This window comes from Laetiporus sulphureus (assembly GCF_001632365.1).
Source record: "Laetiporus sulphureus 93-53 unplaced genomic scaffold LAESUscaffold_19, whole genome shotgun sequence".
Lineage (NCBI taxonomy): Eukaryota > Fungi > Basidiomycota > Agaricomycetes > Polyporales > Laetiporaceae > Laetiporus > Laetiporus sulphureus.
This window is the reverse complement of record NW_024468528.1, coordinates 237,613-241,726: the sequence shown is the minus strand read 5'-3', so window position 1 is coordinate 241,726 and position 4,114 is coordinate 237,613. Positions and strand designations below refer to the sequence as shown.

Here is a 4,114-nt window from a genome sequence, read left to right as displayed (position 1 = left end):
CGCTTGCCGAGGCGGGTTCGTTCGTGGATAGCTTCCGTGAGCTCCTGCTCATCGACGTCCATCGCGTTCTCGTCCTGTTGTGCGACACTCTCGTCGACCTCGCTGTCATCCAGCGCGACAGGTTCTTCACCGCTGTGTTTCCTCCTTCGGCTAGAGCTTGGCTCCCCGGCGCGTTGTTTGCCCTTCCCGGCGGTGGTATCCTCGACGCGTTTCTTCTCCTGTCTGGAGCGTGTACCCGCAGCGCGTTGCTTTCCCTTACCAGCCACTTCCTCTCTACTTTGCGCAACGGCGAGACCTGGGGCGAAGGAAGTATGGGTGGCGTTGAAGGGTGGCCTTTCGGCAGCAACACTGCGGATCTTGCGTTCTACTCTGTCCGATCCTTCCGGGAACTCCATCTTCAAGATCTTATCCCACATCGCCGCTAGTTTGGCGAGAGTCCAGGATCTCGGATATTGCTCCTTCCATTGCCCCTTCAAGCAATTTAGGTTCATGGCTTTCTTTAACCACTCATGCAAGGGGGCAGGTTGGAATTGGAATCTGGCGGTATAAGTTCGCTTGGTTTTATTGATCATCTTCACTGACCCGCCCTTATCTTCTCCGCCGTCGACGAGGTGTTCGTCGAAGAACTCAGAAAAGAAGTTCTCCAGTCCACGATCCGATCGATTGTGGCCGAGCCATCGGGCAGCGCAGTAGAGGACGACATAGAGTAAAGACTCCATGTCGTCTTGGATAACGTGCAGATAGTTAGAGGTAGTCAGGACGTTCAATGACATGAACTGCCAGGTGCCCTGCAATCCCATTTTAACGAATGGTTCCGTGATTTGGAAGTATACACTTACCGTGATGTGCCATTGGCGGCCCGTTGAAACACGCTTGATGCCGCAGCAGAACTCCCAATCTATTAGATATCCGGTCCTTCTATCCTCGCCAGGCTTCCTAAACAGTACAATGTTTCTTACACTTAGATCGCGGTGGATCTTCTTGGCCTTTTTGTAGACATCCGTCATTGCTAGAGTGGGAGACCGTCAGTGAAGTCTTATACTCGAAGACGCACAATAACGTACCATCGAGAACGTCGCGGGTACTGCGAAGAAGCTCCTTCGAGCTCTGAAGATGGGGCAGGCTGTAACCAGCGATATCCAAAACGACTCTATAGTGGGCATGCCGTTTAACCGTGATCTCTCGAGGCTTTCCATCTAGCTCAGTGCCTATACACATCCACGGAGCTTCGACGAACTCGTGTGTACGCGTCTCTTGATATTCTGTATCTGATCAGGGACCGATGGTCACTCGATTGCATGCGAGAAACGAGCTCAATGCTCACCATGTTCACTACTTAGCTTCACATCACCATGGTGCATGACTTTGGGCACATTCCGTATTTCGTGCTGTTTCAAGTCTTTGAGAATGGTTCCTTCTGGCTCTATTTCTTCTTTTTTATCCCAATAACGCCAAGTGTCCTTCAGAAACCTGACGCTGCCATTCAAATCCATCGCCCAATATCCGCGCGTAGCTCGACTTGCAACCGACATGGGCGATATAACAGGGCGTGAAACGAGATAGCGGGCCGGTCGAACCTCTGTGTTGCCTTGCTCGCCAGCCTCCTCAAACACGTGAATGACTGCGACTTTGCCCGGCTCGTAGTGCTCGCGCAAACCCCGTTCCAGTCGTTCCTGATCTTCTGGGATTTGTCCCTCAACTGCCGCCTTTCGCTTCTTCCTCTTTGGTGGGCGCATAACGTCCTCAACCGAAGCAGAAAGCAGCAACTGCTCCTTGACGTGCTGAGCAATCGCCTTCTTGAACATTTCCTCCTCCGCTGCATCCGTGACCCGTTCCACCGTCATGTCGAAGCCTCGGGCATGGTCGCTAGCATGGCCGAACCACCACAAGAACCTGCACACCAACTCGGGATCCTGATGCAGATCGACAGATTCCGTAACAATCATCCCGCCACGATCCCAATAGAACAATCTAACATGGGAGCCCGACATGGACAACGAGAAGAGGCAGTGGCGATGCTGCCGGGCAAGAATCTCCGTAGCATATGCAATATTCTGCCCGAGAGCTCTCTTTGCAATATCCTTGTTTTTCAACGACGAATGATTAAGGATGAACTGGTGCGTTGAGCGTTCCACATTCTTCGGGGGATCCGTGAAAAAGTCGACCGCTACGCTGCGTTTCACTTCGATGAATATTTCCGCGTAGCCCATATGAGCAACAGCCGCACTGCTCTTGCTTTTCTTCTCGGGAACCTCTACACCATCTCGGTAGCCGCAAAGATCTGGCTTCTGCACACCGGGACCCGAAGTCTCCGCCCGTGACGATGTATCTTTGAACGTGATTCCTGGACATCTGCATTGGTCGCCCTGACCATTCACCGCGGTAATCTACAATAGTGTCACTTCAGCAGCAGTATGATATGCGGGTCTCAGCGACTTACAAGTGGAACGTAGAGTTCCTGTTCCTTCTCGGCTTGCTCAGGAACATCCGCAAAGGCTCCCGCAGAGGGGGGCATGCCTTCAAATGACATCTCGTTGAAGCCAGGACATAGACTATTGCAGAAATCCACAACAGGCATTGGGCCGAGTGTCCAGTCCTGAGCCTCGTCAGCTAGACGCAAATAACGTTTCTCCGCCTCTACACCATCAAACCCATACTCCTGACTCGAGTTCTCGTTTTTTGCAATGGGGGTGTGCAGAAATGGACCACTGTTGGGAGGCCTGTTCCGATTCTCGGGAGTGCGAGGCGAGGAGGTGGCCTGCTGTCCGTCCGTAGGAGTGCGAGTCCCGGAAGGGCCAGCTTCCGCTTCCGGACTGGGCTTCCGAGCGGGAGCACGGGAAGAAGATGCTTTGCCTGTTGAAGGTCGACCTGTCTGAGTAGACTGCATCGTAGCACCCCTCCGGGCCCTAGTGGCGCGGTTCATGACAGGCTTGTGGAAGTGTGAACGCGATGAAAAATGTCAAAACGTCGAGCACAGGCTTATATGCTAGGAAAAATGTGTGCTGATATCGCGCAGAGGAGATTGCTCTTCACTTGGTAGTCGTAGAAGATGGGGAGGAGGGTTCAACTTGGTTGGAAGCTGCGCGACGCGAGAATGGCAAGGCACGTGCCCGCGTGTAATCCAACACGTGATATGTGCCATTGTTTGTCCCTCCAATTTGTTAAGGTGGGAAATGGTGTGCAAATGTCGAGCAATTTCTTACACATGTGACAAATATTTGCAACTACATATGGCATTTCATGCTGGAAATGTTTTACTTTGGCTGTAAATATGAACTATCTGCCATTTAAATGCTACATACATTGGCAAACATTTGCCACAAATGTAAGACATTAGCCAATATTCCCACGCTATTTTCCACATTGATAAATCGCGTAATGTTCGGGCGCTACGCTGGCACGAGTGGAAGGTAAGCAGATGTCGAACAGATGCAAGGTAAGTAGATGCGGAACAGACTATGGCCAGCTACTACGAAAAGTTTGAACAAGGGCATGATGCCGAAGACATGCATGATCAGAGGTGGGCACAAAGCCTACAACATATGTTAGATATGGTTGAGTAGGATTCGTAATGCTTTGCTCACCGCGACTTGCTCCGTCGCCGTGTGCTCTCCGTAATCTATTTGACTTCCAGAGTTTGGTAGGACTCAATGCACGAGACTTCCTTCAGCGACAGTTTTCACCCCCACCACGCGCTACTTGACGCATCGAGTTGCGCTCCGCGAACCACATCTGCCATGGATACACGGCAGATGCGTTCAGCGAAAGCACCATGGGCAGCGTCGGTCAACAAAAGGGCACCGGACGCAGTGGTCTTACTCACCTTACCACCATGGACGTGTGCAAAGCAGACATCAGCCTCGTTTTGCAAGCTCGCTAACTCCACACTTAGGCAGAAGCGCGCAATGAGGGCCTCCAAGGCACTATATATCCATTCTGCATCCTTCTCTCGTAATGCACGCGCATGTATCCTGTGACAGGGTCCGATCGCGTCGGGGAGATGGACAAGGTAAGAACGCTGAATAATCTACAACGAAATCTGAACACGCACACCAGATCGGATCGGCTGCCGCCTGTACGACCTCGTATGCCGCCTTTTCAGAAGACTAAGTGC

General features: G+C 52.0%; 1 protein-coding gene across 1 annotated transcript; it reads right to left on the bottom strand.

The window, feature by feature from the left end:
• LAESUDRAFT_146922 (uncharacterized protein) lies at positions 1-3,072 on the bottom strand. Its single transcript, XM_040901347.1, has 6 exons — positions 2,441-3,072; positions 1,325-2,387; positions 1,065-1,268; positions 840-1,009; positions 89-788; positions 1-68 (listed from the first exon to the last, which is right to left on the bottom strand). The coding sequence occupies exons 1-6, from the start codon at positions 2,921-2,923 to the stop codon at positions 49-51; spliced, it is 2,640 nt and encodes an 879-aa protein (XP_040764392.1). The 5' UTR covers positions 2,924-3,072; the 3' UTR covers positions 1-48.
• Positions 3,073-4,114: the final 1,042 nt, after the last annotated feature.